The sequence below is a fragment of the Amborella trichopoda genome, chromosome 11 (assembly GCF_054954075.1).
Source record: "Amborella trichopoda isolate Santa Cruz 75 chromosome 11, AtrichopodaSantaCruz75HAP2 v2.0, whole genome shotgun sequence".
NCBI classification, from domain to species: domain Eukaryota; kingdom Viridiplantae; phylum Streptophyta; class Magnoliopsida; order Amborellales; family Amborellaceae; genus Amborella; species Amborella trichopoda.
In genome coordinates this window covers 48,285,675-48,303,769 of record NC_142346.1, presented here as the reverse complement: position 1 = coordinate 48,303,769, position 18,095 = coordinate 48,285,675, and the positions used below count along the sequence as shown (strand labels likewise).

The following is an 18,095-nucleotide window of genomic DNA, read 5'->3' as shown; positions in this document are numbered from 1 at the left end:
TATAGTGCGGAGGCTCAAAACAATCAAATTAGTGCCCACCTTTAAATAGTGTCGAGAAATGTGGTTTTAATATTGAAAATCTTTGTGATAGCCTTAAAAAATATATTTTCATCTTTAATTATAAATTTTAAAGCTTTAAAAATAGTATGGATCAAGTAGATTTATGGAAACTTGAAAATCTTGAAAATTGACGGTCTAAAAATACGTTATAAGATGCACTATTTTCAAAACTTGAAATCCATTTTTTTCTCATGTCCATGCATCTTGATCCACTTTCAAAACTTGAAATCCATTTTTTTCTCATGTCCATGCATCTTGATCCACTTTTAAAACTTGAAATCCATGTTTTTCTCGTGTCCATGCATCTTGATGTCGAGATGATCAATTTGGGGATATTTGGGCATCAAAACAACCTCTTGTAATGAAATTTTTGAGGTGGGCTCTAGTTTGATTGTTTAGAGCCTCGGCTCTATATAAACTTTCTCCTTTTTAGTTATAATATTTAAATAGTACATGTATATCGCTAAGATAATATTATGGGTTATGTTAGGGTACTTACATTATAGAGTAATTTATCATTGTATTTAATAAATTTCGGTCATTTCTACCCTTGTTTTGCATATGCTCAGTGTGGGTGATGTCATATCCTTGTGGATGATGTCACATTTTTTCTAATGATAAAAAATATCCGTAGTAAAAAAAGTTTCATGTATAAAATAATAGTATATAAGTGTCTAAATTTGTCGAGTATAATGATAAATTATTCCATAATGTGAGCACTCTACCATAACCTTATTTAAATATACAGATGGTATAAGTCTAGGTCCCATAAAATTTTTTCAGTCTTGATCTGGTTTGGTCGGACCCAGACCCGACCCAACCCAACCCATTGCCACCCGTGGAGAGAGTAGATGGATCACTATTATATTCCCTTGACCGGACCTAGACCCGACCCAACCCATTGCCACCCGTGGAGAGATTAGATGGATCACTATTCTATTCCCTTGCAGTATACTCCTGCAGGAGTACGAAATCTTTTTGCATGTAAGAAAGAAGATTATCTCTCTTGAAAGCGGACAGAAAGAATCTCTCTCTCTAAATTCCACTCTTACTAAGTCTTCTTCTCTCGCTCTTACTACCTACCTTTCGATCTCCTTTCTGGTTTTGCTTTGGAAAAGCAGACAGAAGGAGTTTTAGGAGAGAGAAAGGAGTTTTCGAGAGAGAAAATGCGCGGCGATGATATTGGGAACGACAAGGGTTTGCTGTGGAGGCTTCCTGTTATGAAGTCGAAGCAGCTCGGGAAGCTTGGACCTGGCTTTGGTTATGGCACTGGCTGTGGCTTTGGTTTTGGCTTGGGTCTCTTTGGAGGTTCTCTCTATCTCTCCAGTTTCTTAGAGATACATTTGTTCCGTTTGATGTGGCTCTCTCTCTCTCAGCTATGGTTGGTCTGCTTTTGGGTGTCATCTCTCTTTCTTTCTCTCGTTGCCTCTCTCTCTTATTCTCCTAACTTCAATTAGTAGTTCAAATTTAATTTGTGGGTCTTTTAGTTCGATAGCAAACTGTGGATGGAAATTTGGAGAATTAATTTGATGTGGGTTTGTGTTTTTTTTTGAACTACTGGTTTATTGAACTAAGTCACCGATGAATCATTTTTATTGTCAATTATTATGAGATTTTGATGCTTTCCTTTTAATGGTTTTGAGCTGCAACTCTGGTCAGTCTCATAAATAAACGAGGAATAACTAGGACTACTTTGAAGTAAACCATTTCCTTTCATGCATGCATAATTTATGGGTATGATTCTATGAGCCTACCGGTTTGAAAACAGTATCCCCCTGTGAAGATGGAAGCGGTAGAAATGAAATGGATGGGCGAGAATGGGGACTCCATTTACCTCAATATTTTCTTTGTTTCTTGCGAATTCTTTCCCTTCTTAATGTGTCCAGACAAGACCTACATATGTGCAAAATTTGGGGTCAACTGGACCCATACTTTCTCAAAACCCTAATTTTACTATTGCACAAATGTGGGTTCTTGTCTTTCTAATTCTATCTTGCCCATCCGGCCTATACTGTGCTATAGGGCAGTTGGCTCTTATAATTATTTTCCACAATCTATTCTTTACCTGCCATTTTCGGTCTTTTTTCTCAATTTAGGTCTTCTGCAGAGGCTGATTATGCATAAATTTCAATCCTATTATCTTGAAGAACTCAAAATTGAAAGGGCTCATCTTTAGAAGGGACCCCAATACAAAGGCTGATGCAGATATGTGAAAGTAGTTTCTCTGATTTAATCCACTTCACAAGCTTTGATTCTTGCCATTTTATATGTCATCTTCACATGGTTCAACTACTTCAAAGTCCAATATGTAATTTGGTCTCTTTTATATTAATCTGATTGTTGGTATGAGCTAGTAGGAGTGCTGATATACATGTTTAGAATGGGGAAAAGCATCAAGCCTCAAATGGGAAATTGAAGGAGTGGAATAGGACCACTTTTGGAATTTTGAGGGAGACAAAAGAGTTCTTGCCTTAGTCTTTGGGCTTTGGAGGAAAGAGTCCGTCCCTTTGTTGGAATAACTAAGGATTAATAGAGCCTACTTGAAAAGTGGGTATATTGATGATATCACTGGGCAGGATGAGGTTAGTTAGTGACAGTAAGTTCAGGGTCATTTGGCTTTAAAATATAATGACTAGATCCTTCCAACTTGAGCCAGAGGCGTAGTTCATCGACAGTGGCATGTTCTTGTTTTAGCTATATATATATATATATATATATATATCTGATTTTGACGGCCTTGCTTGTTAGCCTTGCGCTTGACATGGTTTTCTGGATGTGCTGATAGTAGTGATTAAGAGAGCTTTTGGGGATGTGGTCACAAGAGTAGAGTTCACTTTGGGTAGTGATAGGACTATAGGCATGGGTGGATTCTCCTTGGCTTTGTTTTAGACTTTTGGGCCTATTAATACTTAAGAGCTTAAAAGATGTGACCTAGTGGGAATGTTTGTTGTAAAATGAATTTTTTGCTTAGATACAGGGCTGAATGGTATTTATGTTACATCAATCTTCAGGATTACTAGGGCTGATGTGGGGGGTTTTCAGACCAATTAAATTAGTGGGGGAAGTATGTAAAATCTTGGTTGAAGTTTTGGCATCATGGGTTAGGGAGGTCACTTCAAACGTTGTTGTGATAGAAGATCCTTTTGTTAGAGGTAGATATGTAATTGATGTGGTATTTGTTGCATGCGAATGCCCTAGAGGGTGGTGCAAGGTGATTGTACAAGATTAAATGTGTGAAGGCCTTTGCCACATTTTTTGGGCTACTTGAGGGGTTATATAGGCTTCTGCGAAAGCTAGGAGGGCTAGACGTCTTATCTCCCTGACATCTTTCTCAATTGTTTTGACTTTTGAGTCTGCTCTCTAGTAGATAGGTTTTTGCAATGCTTTGGGGGTAGTTATTCATGATGGCCTTTTTGCCTCCATTCTCAACTGTGGAAGATTTTTCTTGACTCATCTCTATGGAACATTTTGCTATTGAAAATTTCATGACATCATGGTGCTATGGACGTTCTTTATTATAGATCAGGAATCTCAGGTTGGTCCTCCAGTACTCAAGGCTGCCTCCTACCAAAGGATCAATTGATGTCACTTGCAAGCCTCAGTTTGGGTTCATTAAGTATGTGCGTCATTGACTAGGTTAAGTCACAAGCTAAAGAAAAAGCTTTTTTTTTACTTTTGATCACTTCAGTTGGGAATTGCATGCAGGGTCCGGGAATGGATTGGAACAAACATTTTGCGAAGGTGTTTCCTTTTTGACTTGGTTGGGAAAACAAAAGAAGAGAAATTTATTGGGTTTAGTGGTCCAACCAAACTGTCTACGAGATTGGTTATGGGCAGTGTCACATAGACACTGACATATAAGTGTCGTAAGTGTCTAGTACGTTGGCTTAAAAAGCTAGTACTACTGGACACATCTTTACATTATTTTTTACAAATAAAATATTAGAAAACGAATAAAGTATATCTCTTCTAAACACAGGAAATTTGGGTAGAGAGATGGTAGACCTTACTATGGTGAGGACTTCTTAAAGTGCAGTGGCAGTTTTCCCGTGGATACTTTAATAACAGGTAGATTTCACGTGGATACTTAATAACAGGTAGAATTTAACACACTAATTTATATTATAGCATCCCTCTTCATTGCACCAACGAAATGTTGACACAGTGGTAGATGGGATGGACAAGGTTCAACTCCTACCAAGAGAACTCTTTATTAGTCATTGTTGAAATATTTTAAAAAATAGTTTGCAGAACCAAAGTCCTCCTATATAACAAATTCAGCTCTACCACAAAGAGCTCTGGGCATTTTGTGTCAAAAAAATGATGACATTTGCATTAAAATTGTTGGCACCATTATAAAAAAAGGTGATATCAATCGACATGTACAGAAAAGTGTCAGTGGCATGTCGTTGCATGTTTACATATGTTGAAGTGTCGACACGTCACACAAGTTCTATATGGAGTATTGGGGTAACACAGGTCATGGGGAATAGCTCTTTCGAATTCAATGAAAGAAGTTTGCAATACAGGCTGGGATGGAAGGCTAAATTGCTTCTAGGTAGATTATGCGAAGTCCTGTGACGTCTTATTTTTTCCCAAATTTAGTAGGAGAAGTTGGGTTTATTATCTTTTAGATGTGAGTTTATTTTTTGACTATTTGATTTTATCATCTTGATGCTTCTTTTTTGATTTTATCATCTTGATGCTTCTTTTTGAAAAAACCTGGGGTAAACACGTCATCTTTCGGATCAGATCTGTTCCAGAAGTTTGTTAATCAATAAGTTTGACATCAATGTCTTCAGTCAACACTCTCCCTTGTCTCCCAATAGGGAAACATGGATTACAACTTTGACTTGTTCAAGATCTGTTGTGGTGATAATTCCAAGAAATTGATTGGATGTTGGTTGTGTTGTCTGGCCCCTTTACACTTGAAAATTGTAGGCTTCAACTTGGCGAAGGAAGAATGTGAACACTTCAACTTCTTCTCTCCCTGTCTTTTCCTTTCCTTATCCAAGCGGAGGTGCCTCAATCTTCTCTCTTCCCATCTAAGTGGAGCTTCTCCAAAACCTTAGGTCCAAATATAATGTTATCTTGAATTCTGTCAAGATTTTTACATGCCACACTCATTCCCCATGTGACATTGGGCATCAAATGCTTCAAATGAAAGATATTATCTTAAATATGCAACTTTATAAGTAGGATGGTTATTACATATATGTTATAGAGGAGAGTTTATTTGGATTTTGAAATAATTACTGAAAGTATAAGCAAAGTTGTATTGGAAATGAGATCCATGGACTCAACCTAAATATGTGAGAGCACCTAATGATTCGGTGTTTTGTACCTATACAACTGGAGAACCTTATCTAAGTGCAGTAATTTTTTGATAGAGAACAGCATAATTGTATTTTCTCATGTTTTTGATAGGCATCACAAAAAACTTATCATGTGGGTTCACTAATATTATTAGCGGCATTCCTGGTCTAAGAAGAGCCACCTCTCATTTAAATATTGTATGTATGAGCTAGTGTATTTGGAGCGAGAGTTAGTGTCTGTTCTTCTTATGATGCAAGAGGAAGATAAGACTTTGTTGTAATAAAGAATAATTTTATATGATTGTACTTGAAGTACACACATGAGGGATTCAATATTTGAAAAGCGATCTCTTTGTTGCTGCAAAGGTAGCCAAAAATGTTTGAATGTTGATGATATAATTCCATAAAAAAATATTTACCCCTTCGAGAAAAATAATTGATGGTATAATTATTGGTCAACTTGGTAAGAATGAACAGGAATTCTAATAAAAATCACCAATTTTCAGTTTTTTCTATCTTGTAGTTATTGAGTTATTTAAATCTGGAGTTTTAAATATGTAGGTGGATATAAATTCTTCTTGCTTTTCTTAAGGCCCATTTTAGGAGTCTCTTATTGTTGACATAACAAATTAAACATGGCATAATCAAAACTATATGTGGAAACACTCGTCTATTATGTAATCTCCTAGCTTGCCTTACAAATGTTATTTCAAATCAAAGAGATCATGGCGATGTATCATCATCATCTTCAAAGCCTTTTTCTAACTAATTGGGTCGGCTACATGAAACCTGGTCCGCCATTATGCTCTATTAAAGGGCATACTCTATCTATTTTCCCGTAACTTCTAACCATGTCCTTTTGGGCCTACTCTTTGCTCTTTTTGAGCATTCACTTGAACTAACTCTCACCTCCTAACAGGTGTTGTTCTGGGTCTGTGTCACACATGGCCAACCCACCTAAGTCTACTTTCCGTCGTCTTGTCGCCTATTGGTGCTACACCTAAATTCTTTCGAATCTATTCATTTCAGAATTGGAATTTCCAGAACCTTTTAGAAACTGGGATATCTTTGTGAGAGCCATGTGGTGGATGGATGGTTGGGGAGATAGTGGGACCGCTGGAACATCATATGACCTTGGGCAGGTCCCATTGTCTCTCCATCACAGTCAGAGCAGTGCACCAGCAACACTAGATGCCTGCATAGATATAGGAAGTGTGCACTCCTTGTACCTGTTTTCAATGGTCACATATATTGTTAGAAATATATGGCTTCTAGCTGTACCTTTGATGGCATGATCAACTAAGGCAGGATTAGCAATATTAATTATTTGTAACTAAGGTATGTGAGAAAAAAATGGCTTCTAACTGAGACTTTGATGGCGCAATCAACTAAGATAGGAATGGCAATATTATTTATTTGTAAACTAAATTTACCGGGGATTGGACCATATTCTACTCCAAAATGGAAACTCTAAGAGCAAGGGGAATCGCAATTGCTAACTGAAGCTTCAAATATGTTGGTGTGGCAGGGGTGGCAAGATTTGTTTTTCCGTTTTTAATTTCTTTAGAGCACCAAACTTTTTACCTTTCTCCATCCATGACAACCTTGAGGGAGAATCACTTATCAAGTTCAAATTGCTCTCTTCCCTCCTCTCTTTTTCTCTCTCTCTCTCTCTCACACACACACACACACACACAGACGCAGACACATTAGGAACTTCTGTTTTGTTACATGCATTTATACCTTGCAGATCATATTTTGAAATGTGGTTCTTGGCAACTACACCTCCATGTGACCTGAAATCACCCTCCTCTCTGTGTAATGTATTTTGTTCTTACGACGTGGATGGAAATACAAATCTTCATTTGTATTTTGTCTCTGTTCTCTTCTGACTTCACAATCATATCTCTTGCAAAACAGAATTTAACTTGAGAGAGTTTCAATAGTGATTGTATTAACTCTGTTAGAACCACGAGTCTTACAGTTGCGATGACATTGTTAGAAGGTCACTGAAAATGGTTGTCTTTGCTTAAACAGTTTCTGATCATTGCTCTTTCTGAAAATGGTTGGCTTTTGCTTGAAACAATTTCTAAGCGATTCTGTATTTTTCTATATCAATGGTGTGAATTGGGGTGGTGGCTGAACCTGCTGTTTGTTGATGACATCAGGTGCAGGTTTGGGCATAGGGTTTCCTGGCTTACAATTTGGATTTGGGCTGGGTGGTGGTTGTGGTGTTGGGTTAGGATTCGGTTATGGAGTTGGAAGAGGAGTTGCTTATGATGAATATAGCCGCTATTCAAATGTCGGAAAGCTTTTCAATGGACATGGAAATCTCCCTTCTGAGTGAGTTTCTGAAGTCTCCGCCCAATATTTTCTTGAGCCTTCTTGGATATAATACATTTTTATGCATTATGATAAGGGATATTTTACCATAACTGTTTACTTTTGGTTTAAGTTCTAATTCCTTGCTAGCCATTAGATATCAGTCTTACAACCGGGGGTTGTGCCATTGACGGCACTCGAAGCTTGAGAAAAAATTCTTTAAGTTTGCATAGAGAAATTACCTCCTACCACCATATTATAGAAGGTGATTGTAATCTTTTTGTGCCAAACGTAAATAGTCTTACTTACCAAAAAAAAAAAAAGGTAAATGGTCTTATAGTATCTTCTCTCTGTTACAATTACCCATGCATGTCTACATGTGTGTATCTGTATATGTATGCCTTCTCCCTCTCTTTCTCTCTATATATATAGGAAAATAGTTTGATATGGCTGCATCCCTATCAAAGTAAGTAAAGCCTGACTTTATAACTCATCCAAAATTACAATTCAAGCATTGGAAAACCTTTACATCGATCATCTCAACTTGAACTTGGTTGTGAAAAAAAATTAGGATTTTAAGCTCTAAAGCGTATATTGCAATAAATTATCTAGACCATCCATTTCGCCTTAAAACTAAGGGTTCGTAGTTTCGCAAGATTTGTACCGTTTTTCTAGTTTCAAACTTTATTGTTCATGTCGGAAATTGGTTTTAGAGCTATCATGGAGATTTCCTTTGCCGAAATTGCTTTGTGGATGAGGATTTGAGGGGAGGCTTTATTTTGATTTCACGTCATCGTGTATATATATATATATATATATATATATATATATATATATATATATATATATATATATATATTTGCATAATGTTGCAATTTTAAACAATCCAATTAAGGTGCACCTCTGAATTTTATCATAAATGTAATTTTGTATATAAAAAATTCTTTGGATGGCTTGAGATTCTATTTTCATATCTAATTATAAAATTGTGAACTCTAAAAATGGTTCAAATGTAGTAGATTTATAAACACATAAAAATCTTGAAAATGGATGGTCTAGATAATGGGTTGTAAGATACATTATTTCACAGGTTTGAAATCTTTTTTCTTTCCATATTCATTTATCTCGTCGATGTCGAGATGATCAATTAGGGAGTTTTTCAACCTCTAAAGAACCTTTTATGATGGATTTTTAGGTGTACCTATAATTCTACATTTTAAGGTTGACTTTATCTCCTCTCTCTCTATATGTATTGAACTAAATTTCGGAGTATTAAATTCTAGGTTCATCATTAGTGTGACGTATTTTAGAATACTATATATATATATATATATATATATATATATATATATATATATATATATATATATATATATATATATATACAATAAAAGGAGAAATTGATTTTAAGCTCCTAAAACTTTAGATTTGGTTGTTTCTTAACGACCTGCATAGTCAATATTTCAGGGGCAGTTAATTTGGGGCAGAGGTCTATATCAATCTAAACTCCCCTGTTTTGGGCAGTGGAACACCTCGTTTGTGTGGTGTCGCGCTTTTGCTTTCTTATATTTGTTTTGTTTATTCCACTTGATTCTTGAATTTCAGGGAGCAAATTGGAGCTTTGGTAGATGAACTGGCGTTGAATACTAAGAAGCTTATCGATGCAACTGCAAAACAAATTGATAAATGGAAAAGATGAAACATGTCTAGCTAGAGAGACATGGGCCTTTTGCATTCTCATTAGTTAGAGAGGGAGAGAGGCCTTTTCTGTAATGACCATATCACCCATTTTGATAATAAATGCCAAGTTGTTGATGTTTGGAAATCAGAACAGTAGCTTAAATATAGCTTGCCATACTAAGGGAGAACTTAGGATATATGTAGATGAGAAATGATCATGTAAGACCCTCCACTCATGTGTGTAGGACTTTAAAACCTAAAAGATCATCATCAAATTTGACAAGGATCTATAGAAAAGTTAAGTCTTACATTTATGTGATAACTTTTTAAGAGATCCGTGTCAATTTTAATAGTGATCTTTTGGGGTTTTACACATATGGGCGAAAGAGGGTCTTGTAGGATCATTACTCTATGCAAATATATATGAGCCTTTTCGTCTTTTTGGAGGGATTTAAAAAAAAAAATGCCTTCCAAAAAATATATGAACTAATTTATAATCAAAGGTCATTTTTTAATTTGGAAAAGGTTAGGGTCAAATATTTTGGAGTAATAAATTCTATATTTATTAGTGTGGTGTATTCTAAAATAACTTACATGTGCGTGTGCACGTGGTTAATCGCTATAAAAAACAATGACAACACTTTTAAGTGATTGAAGTACTTTGTTCATGGTTAATACACTGTTTGCAAATCAGATTTTTTGGAAATTTGGTGGGTATATCTAACTATATTGTACCGATATAAATATTAAAAATTACAAAAAAAGAACGATGAAAATACATCAAAAATATTTATAGGGATAATTTAGTCATTTTTTCATTTGAATTATTTGTTATATTTTATTAAGGTACCCTTTCCTAAAGGACTCACTCACAAATTTTGATGTTAATATGATGTGTAAAATAGTTATTAAAATTTAAATAATATCATACAATCGTGATTGATGGGTTTTGGATGGTGATTTACTATGAATAAAATAGGGTCCGGAGCCCTTTTTTTTTTTTTTTTTTTTTAAGTGTTTTTTTGAGAGAGGGAGAGAATGATTGTGATGAAAGATAGATTTAACTGGAATTCGGGGTAAATGTACATGGAGAGAGAGTGAAGTGTGGAGTGAGAGAGATTAAATTAAAGTGTGGGATGGTTGTATTACATGTGTTGGTGGACATAGAGAGGGAGAAGTTTTGTATTAGAGTTGTGTGTTGGTGGACATAGAGAGGGAGAAGTTTTGTATTAGAGTTGTGTGTTGGTGGACATAGAGAGGGAGAAGTTTTGTATTAGAGTTGGGTGTTGGTGGACATAGAGAGGGAGAAGTTTTGTATTAGAGTTGGGTATGTTGCCATGCATGCCATTGCAAATGCGCACAATGATAGGGGTAGGGGGTGCATCTTTTGCAAAACGAATGTTACTGAAAACTTCGATAAACATTCTGGGCCCCAAAACGGATTCCAAATCAATGAAAGAGGCCGAAACAGCACATCAGCCACTTATCCAAAGGAGACATAATCCAATGGTGATGAGCGCTCCATCTCAGCACCATAATCTTCCAAGTCATTACCATTGCCCAATCAGAGCTCAACTTGGGATTACACATCCCCGTCCACCAATCACAACCACGACATGTGGCGCCTCCTCGACCACCAGATTAAAATTCAACAGAGCTCTCACTCTCTACATTCTTACTCCATAGTATATGAACCACTATCCATTTCTCATTTCCACAACCTAAAACAAAGAAGAATTAGTTGATCGGAAAGGTAAGATTCCGGCGAACTTTCCGGCAATCAAGATGGCTTCTCTAACAGCTGGGGCTGCCTCCTCCTCGTTGGGGGTCTCAGAAATGCTGGGAAACCGACTTAATTTTTCGCCTGTGCCCTCTTTGCCTTCTTCTTCCTCAGTCTCCTCCAAGATTGTGGCCCTTTTCTCAAAGAAGAAGGCTGCGCCCCAGAAATCTAAGCCGGCAGCTGTGTCTCCGATTGGCGATGAGCTCGCCAAGTGGTATGGTGAGTTTCCCCACGTAAAATACCATCCTCTCCTGCTTCCTGCTTCCGCTTCCGTATCCGTTTCCGTTCTCCATGTCTACCTACCAACAAGTTCAAGGTTTCTTGGTGATCAATAAAAATGAATATTTTTATCGCTTGGGGAGCTATAAAAGCGTTGAAGAAAATAGAAAAACACACACATGTATATGTATATTATAACATATACAGTACTTTAGTGCATTTATATTTTCTCCTTATCAATATAAAATAAATCGGCAGACTCAGCTCTCAAGCATCAAAAACATTGAAATGAAAAAAGAAAAAAAAAACCAAATTACCAAAATACAGCGATTTTCTCTATATCTGTTTTTCCTAACTTCCTTTCCTTTCCTCTTTTTGTATTTTTTTCAATTTTAGGTCCCGATAGGAGAATTTTCTTGCCTGAGGGTCTCTTGGACAGATCCGAAGTTCCCGAGTACCTTACCGGAGAGGTTCCCGGAGAGTAAGATTTAATCCAACATAATTTGTTTTTAATTAGATTCAAATTACTGTGCTCTCCATGTATTTACTTACATAAGAGAGGAAAAGTTATCCAAATCTTATTATTCATTATTCACTACTATTTCTTTTGCAGCTATGGCTATGATCCTTTTGGATTGAGCAAGAAACCAGAAAACTTCAGCAAGTATGCCCCTCTCTCTCTCTCCAATTTCTAGAGACTAAATCAATTACTAAAGGAGTTATTTTTGTTTCCCCTTGTAGAATAGGAAATACATTAAATGAGATCATTTACTTTTAATACATGGATTTCACATCTAATGGCTTAGAATGATTGTGACCTCCTGTATAAAAGATACATAGTCCCCTAGTATACAATCCCTATATAATGCGTGTATGTGCGTGCACGCATGTGAATTGTGGATTATTGATAAACTAAGCCAATACTCAAAACTAATTGGATTTGTAATTCACAGGTACCAAGCTTATGAGCTAATCCACTCACGTTGGGCTATGCTGGGTGCCGCCGGTTTCATAATCCCTGAGGCCTTCAACAAGTTTGGTGCCTCTTGTGGTCCTGAAGCTGTCTGGTTCAAGGTCTTCCCCCCTCCCCCTCCCCCTCCCCCTCCCCTCCCCTCCCCTCCCGTCTTTCTTTCTAACACACACACATCGACATTTGCAAATATTCACATGGTTTTTAACTTTTTCACTTTGAAATTTGGTCTTCATTCTTTCCTTTTCTTTTTGTAAATTGTCCTCTCTATTATTGTTTTGTGAATTTTAATTTGTCTTTTCTAACTTTGATATAATTTTTTAAATTTTGTAGACTGGAGCTCTTCTTCTCGATGGCAACACACTGAGATACTTTGGTGCAAACATCCCCATCAATCTTGCTGTAGCAGTCATTGCTGAGGTTCTGCTGTTGGGTGGAGCTGAATATTATAGAATCACTAATGTCCTGGTTTGTAATTCTTTCTCTCTGCTCTATTTTTAACTTAATTTTATTTATATTCCAAGTTTCCATGTTAGTGTATGCAGCAATGGAAAAGGGAAAAGATAATGGGTTTGAGTCCATGCCCTTGAACCAAATAAATATTTTTCAAAGAAATAAAATTAGGAATAGTCATGTTAGCAGTAGTAACAGTGAAATACAATGTGAAGGTTTATACGAGAACTCAACCTTACATGTAGAAGTAACTTTACATGTAGAAGTAAAGTTGCAGTTATATACAATGTTTATTTTAATTGAATGGTGTAGATTTAAAACGATCTTAAATGATGTGCTACATTTTGATGTTGTCTCAAATGACTTGTCAAATCTATATAGTCAACTTAAAATAGGTAGCGTAGAATGCTGCAATCTTACTTCTATAAATGAGGTTGTTGCCTTATATAAATTGTATCCATTTATTATTATTATTTTATGCAATAGTAAAATAAAGAAATATTAGTGCCATTACTAAACTAAAAACAAGAAAGCATACAGTTTAGATGGCTGGCCTTTCAATAAAAAGGTCAGCATCCCCCAATTATCAAATGTGAAATCGGACAGACAGGTATGTTTTATCGACCAAACTCAAAGTTTGAGAAAATATTTTTGAATTGTGTAAAGTACAACACCAGCTGCCAGATTTTACATTTGGCGAATAAGAGTAATTATGACTGTACTGAAGGAAGGCAAACAATATCATATATACAACCCTAATAAAAACACCATTTGCAACCGTAAACTAAAAGAAACATTACTACAAGAAGTAGTTTTATGAGAGATTAATAAAAAAATGCAATAACCACTAATATTGAAAAGTGGGAGTGCCTTTGGGCTGGGTGGTCAGGGTGGTAAGCCACCAACTTAACATCTGAGTGTTCTATTCCTACCAAGGTCCGAAATTAATTAAAAGCAAACACTTATATGGAAAATATTTGGTGAGCTGGCTGAATCATTCTTTTGTACTGGTTTTTAGATGACTTATTGTCCAAAACACATTCCAAAGTATTGTAAATCCATTTCCGCCTCAAATCTATGAATTTGGAACTCTAAAAACACTGTGGATCTTATGATCTTTAAAGAATTAAAATGAAAGGCCTTGAAAAATTACTAAACTAATCATTTATAGGGCTTAAAATCTTATTTTTTCATATTCATGACCACAGTGGCGTAGATGATCATATTCCAAAATATCGGATCTAAAATCCTTCTCTCAATATTCGTTTCCCACATAGATTTGGGAGGGTGAACACACTATAATAGGTGCATCCTCTGACACACCTACCCTTAGACACACCTAAACTCTACCCTATTCTTATCATTCTTATTAGAACTATAGGGTTCAACTTTAAATGGGGGGGGATATGGGACAAAAAAATAAAAAATTAAAAGAACAAAAAAAGGCAAAAAGCTCTTATATGGTATTGATGATAACGATGATCATCGTCATAGCTTTATTCCAATTAATTGGAGTCGTTTGCATGAATCCCGGTGTGCCATTTTACTCTATTAGGGGCCATAGACGTCATGAATCCCTTATCTTTTCTCATTACTTTCAACCACGTTTATATTATTGATCAATGTCTTTAAATTTTGTTACAGAATTTGGAGGACAAGCTTCACCCTGGTGGACCTTTTGATCCATTGGGGTTGGCCAATGATCCAGACCAGGCTGCTTTGTTGAAGGTGAAGGAGATCAAGAATGGAAGGCTGGCCATGTTTGCAATGCTTGGCTTTTTCATTCAAGCCTATGTCACTGGTGAAGGCCCAGTTGAGAACCTCACCTCTCACCTCAGTGATCCTTTTGGAAACAATCTCCTCACTGTGCTTCAAGGATCAGTTGAGCGTACCCCCACCCTATAAATTTCATCTTAGTCCCCTCTCTCTCTCTGTCTAACTTCTATGGCTTACTCATGTTGAAATACTAGACAGTCATGGAGTGTTAATAGTATCGTTCCTTTCATTGATTCCTTGTGTTATATCTGTTTTTCAATTTTTTGAATGCTTTTCCCTACTATCCTATATGCTTTCGCAGGAACGTATTGTCTATTTACTCTCTCGGGTAAAATCTTATTTAGTTTTAGGAACAAAAATATGGGAAAAGTTTCTATACTTTGCTTACTTTATAAAAGATATATACTCCCCTCATCGAACCATTCAATTTTGATCAAGTGAGCCACTGACCATTGATCTAGATTCGGCACCCCGGAGTATTTTATTTTTAATTTTTTTATGCACCGAGAAGTATATTGAAAATATTTTCGATAACAATGATCAAAATACCTTTGAAACATTTAGGGGCCATTTTGGTCATTTTATTCTATTACAAATAATTTTTTTATATATTTTTTACCGGTGCAAGTTTAAGAAAGGAATGAACACCCAAATTTTGGTGTCAAAATATTATGTATAAAAAAATTAAAATTAAAATTAAAATAGTGTAGAGGCTTGAAATTGTGATTGGGGTCATGTTAACCGTTTATTCAGAAAAAAAAGGACGGTTGGATAAAGAGCAGTATATATGGAAAGCTTTCACTAAAAATAGTGGGGGTGTAATTCTTCGATCTAGTCAGCGACCTTGCAAAAAGAAAACAAGAAATAAAACCCAACGCACTCTATGTGCATGAAAAAAATTAAATTGTATGGTCAGTTTAGCTTGTGGATTGTCGGATCTAAGTACTTGGGGAATAATAAATTAAATTTCATTTGTTTATTAGAAATACTCTTCTGGATAATGTTGATCGCCAAAGTTTTATGTTGGAAAAAAGGAATGCATACAATGAAACCATTTATTATAAAGAATTCACAATTATTTATAATTGTAAAATCTGATAGTTCCGGTTGTATCATAAAGGTCGAGAATATTTTTTTTGAACTTTGAGTTTGGTCAATGAAATAATTACAAGCACCGTATTTTATATCCAAGGATTAAAATCAATTGTGACAACCGGGTAAATAGTCTCAGTGTGTGTGTGTGTTTTTTTTTGTTTGAGAAAGCTCATTGTGCACTTTTCCTTCAAAAAAAATCTCCAACTAAGTAGGTTTTTTCTTGATATGTATATTGTGTTCTAGCAGAAGTACGCTACATTATCTAACCAAAGTGAAATTTATTTATAAAAATAAACATTAAAATTAAAATAAATATCACAGTCATCTAATATGTATTTGAAAAGACAATATTTTAAATTAAAATGGGTTCGGATCGTGGTGGTAGCACCACTTGCGCCCCAACTAAGATCTAGGTTTTCATTTTCATTTAAAATATTTTAAAACCAGAAAACGATTTAAAAAAACGGGTAGAGGCTCATTATCCTTACTCAATTACCCAAAAAAGACAATGTTTTAAATTAAATAAACAATGTTCTAAATTGAATAAAAGAAATTGGATGCTTGCATCAGAGGGGGTGCACCTTAAAAATTCACTAGAAAAACGAGAGTTAGAAAAAGACCCCAATTGGTTTGGAAAAAAGCTTTATCGATGATGATGATCAACCGATACCCTGCCAAACATTGGAACCTTGCAAAAATATTCCACGTTTCTCACTCATTTAAAAATAAATTTGTTCTCACTTTCCTCAATTTAAAATAACTCCCTTTTTTTTTTTTTTTTTGACAAAATTTAAGAAATAACTCTCTTCCACGTTGGAAATGTTCAGCCATGCAATCTGGTGTGTAATTATCATGGGAAGCCATGTTTTATGTGTGGATTTTGGATTACACTTAGTTTAGGTGAACAGATTTAGAGATTTAGAAGGATCCGGCGTTCATCATAAAACAGACTCTAGATATCACCACCGACTTTCCGAAGGAGATAATCGAAATGGCTCAGAATTGTGGACTAGATACATTAAGCCCGGCTCAGTATGAGGCACCGTGGGGGATAATGCTCTCAGTAGCTGGCACAAAGGCACGGTCACTGTGGGAAGAGATGCAATGCGTGCAATGGGACGATACGTAGGTCAAGGTTGCTCAGTGGGTCTCGAAGACTCGGTCATGTGAGTCCGGTAATTAGGCATAGGCCATGCATGAAGCTGAAGAGAGTGAGAAGTAAGCTAGGGTTTGTAGGTGAAGGAAAGGAAGAAGAGGGTGAGTAACCAAAGTTACTTTACAGGCTTGAATATTTCGATGAGGTTTTTCCGAAAGGCCAACAACTCCATGTTGTCCGTCATTTCGATATTATATTTTGATATTTTTTATCTGGTAATAAATTTATTTATTAATATTTTTTTTAATTTTTTATAAAATTATAAAAGTATCAATTTTAAAATAATAAAAAAAAACCCAGAATTAACCGAAGCACCAAATTGCTTCAATTTTTAGACCGAACCGAAACAAACTCCGAAGTGAACTTGACAACATTGCTCTTAAGGCTCCATAATTCCTTTGTTTTTCTTTTTCCTTTTAGACATGTTAATAGTAGGAATAGAGGGTGGGATGTTTTGTTGAAGCATCAATCCCTTTAATCGTCGATGCCCCGATTGCTAGGGCTTAGAATTTTTTGGATCGGGTATGGATCCACCTAGATCTGGATTCAAATCCAAAAAGTATACATCGGATCCAGATCTAGATCCGTTCGGATAATAGTTGTATCTGAATTCAGATCCAGATCAATTCCAATTTTGTATATTATAAAGTTAAAACACAATTATAAAAGTTAAATTATTATATATATTGCATATATAAACTAATAAATATGTAAATGATAACATATACGTATATTTATATAAGGGTGTGATTTCTATAAGGTTGCAACTTTAAACAATCCAATTAAGGCGCACCTCCAAAATTTATCATAAAATGTAATTTTGGTGTAAAAAATTCTTAAGATTATCTCAAAATCTATTGTTATATCTAATTATAAAATTTTAAACTCTAAAAATGGTTAAAAGCAAGTAGATCTATAGATATATGAAAATCTTAATAATTAACGGTCTAGATAATATGTTGCAAGATGCACTATTTCTGAGACTCAATTTTCTTTTTTTTTTTTTCATATTCATACATCTCAATGTCGAGCCGATCAACTAGAGGGTTTTTCAACATTAAAACAACATTTTTGATGGATTTTTGAGGTGCATCTTTAATTCTACATTTTAAGGTTGCAATCTTATATAAGCTTTTTCGTTTATATAATATATATTATTTTAAAAAATTAGGTAAGATCTAGATCAAATATGATTGGAATTACTATTCACCTGCACCAAATCCAATCCGGTTTTCAATTCTGAACTGATTTTTGGTATGGATCCGGATT

The 18,095-nt window shown here is 35.4% G+C and overlaps 2 protein-coding genes across 3 annotated transcripts; both read left to right on the top strand.

Annotated features, from left to right (window-relative positions):
* The first annotated feature begins 1,087 nt into the window (after positions 1-1,087).
* LOC18427808 (glycine-rich protein) lies at positions 1,088-9,522 on the top strand. 2 transcript variants are annotated; one of them, XM_088851286.1, is made up of 4 exons: positions 1,090-1,368; positions 7,544-7,718; positions 9,165-9,186; positions 9,303-9,522. In XM_088851286.1, exons 1-3 carry the CDS (start codon positions 1,227-1,229, stop codon positions 9,172-9,174), a joined length of 327 nt encoding a protein of 108 aa, XP_088707412.1. In that variant the 5' UTR covers positions 1,090-1,226; the 3' UTR covers positions 9,175-9,186; positions 9,303-9,522. The 2 variants fall into 2 exon arrangements, with proteins under 2 accessions (XP_006836917.1, XP_088707412.1); XM_006836854.4 differs by lacking the exon at positions 9,165-9,186 and having other exon boundaries at positions 1,088-1,368.
* A 1,573-nt stretch (positions 9,523-11,095) lies between these two features.
* Positions 11,096-14,808, top strand: LHCB5 (light harvesting complex of photosystem II 5). The gene is made up of 6 exons (XM_006836853.4): positions 11,096-11,376; positions 11,773-11,857; positions 11,990-12,040; positions 12,330-12,450; positions 12,680-12,814; positions 14,444-14,808. The coding sequence occupies exons 1-6, from the start codon at positions 11,163-11,165 to the stop codon at positions 14,702-14,704; spliced, it is 867 nt and encodes a 288-aa protein (XP_006836916.1). The 5' UTR covers positions 11,096-11,162; the 3' UTR covers positions 14,705-14,808.
* Positions 14,809-18,095: the final 3,287 nt, after the last annotated feature.